The 839-nt window shown below is 37.3% G+C and overlaps 1 protein-coding gene across 1 annotated transcript; it reads right to left on the bottom strand.

Annotated features, from left to right (window-relative positions):
- Positions 1–319: 319 nt before the first annotated feature.
- Positions 320–700, bottom strand: LOC108357102 (kallikrein-11-like; the record flags this gene model as incomplete). The annotated part of the gene is made up of 1 exon (XM_017608193.1): positions 320–700. A coding segment is annotated over one exon (381 nt), but the record flags the coding sequence as incomplete, so codon positions are not given.
- Between the last annotated feature and the right edge of the window lie 139 nt (positions 701–839).

Below are 839 nucleotides of genomic sequence, written 5' to 3'. Positions count from 1 at the left end.
AACTGTAGGTATTTTTTTCAGCGCGACTGATTGAATCCTGTTGAATTGTACCTTTTTCCACACTAATTAGAAATATTTATAAAAGCAAAACCATTTGAGACAAAAACTTCCTATGCAATTTTATCACACAATCCACTAAAATAGTTTCTATCTATTAAATCACTATTATTACTTTTCAAGAATTAGCCAAATTAAAAAATTCAGTTTCAAATTTAATTTATTTTCTTTACTATCGTTCTGATAAACAAATCAAAATTTCAGTGTTTGCATTCACTTAATCCACTTTTGCCCGTTTTTCTAAAAAAAAAAAAATTAAACACTAATTACGCGTCCGGCTCAATGATTTCATTACGGTGGTAATCCATGTAAGATACTTGTAAACTTTCGTGTAAACTCCGGGATATTTCGGCCGTGCGCAGTCCACACCATATGATACGATGCCATATTGTGTACTTTGACTGGTCAAAGCGCCACCCGAATCACCGTGGCATGTGTCTTGATTTGGTGCAGATGCACATAGTTGATTTTCGCTTACTTGGATTTTACCACTGTAAGCAGCTGCACATGTTTTTCTTTGCTGAAGATACAAATTGACGCCACGTAATTGTCGGGTTGGTTGCACTCCATTTTCGCTGAGGGTTCCCCAGCCACTGACGAAATAAATGTTGGGCTCTGAATTCGATGTTGGCAAAAGAACGGCCTGTACATTGGAATTGAACTTGAATGGTTTAGATGTTCGCAAGAGCGCTATGTCATTACCACTTGTTTTCGGATTGAATGCACCATGATAGGCGACACGATCGACCTTACGCAATTGACCGCCTTGTTTGAAAAAGTTA

This window comes from Rhagoletis zephyria, unplaced genomic scaffold (genome assembly GCF_001687245.7).
Source record: "Rhagoletis zephyria isolate East Lansing unplaced genomic scaffold, Rhagoletis_zephyria_1.1 Rzeph_scaffold_70514, whole genome shotgun sequence".
Lineage (NCBI taxonomy): Eukaryota > Metazoa > Arthropoda > Insecta > Diptera > Tephritidae > Rhagoletis > Rhagoletis zephyria.
The sequence above is the reverse complement of the archived record's forward strand: the minus strand, read 5'-3'. Positions and strand labels throughout refer to the sequence as shown.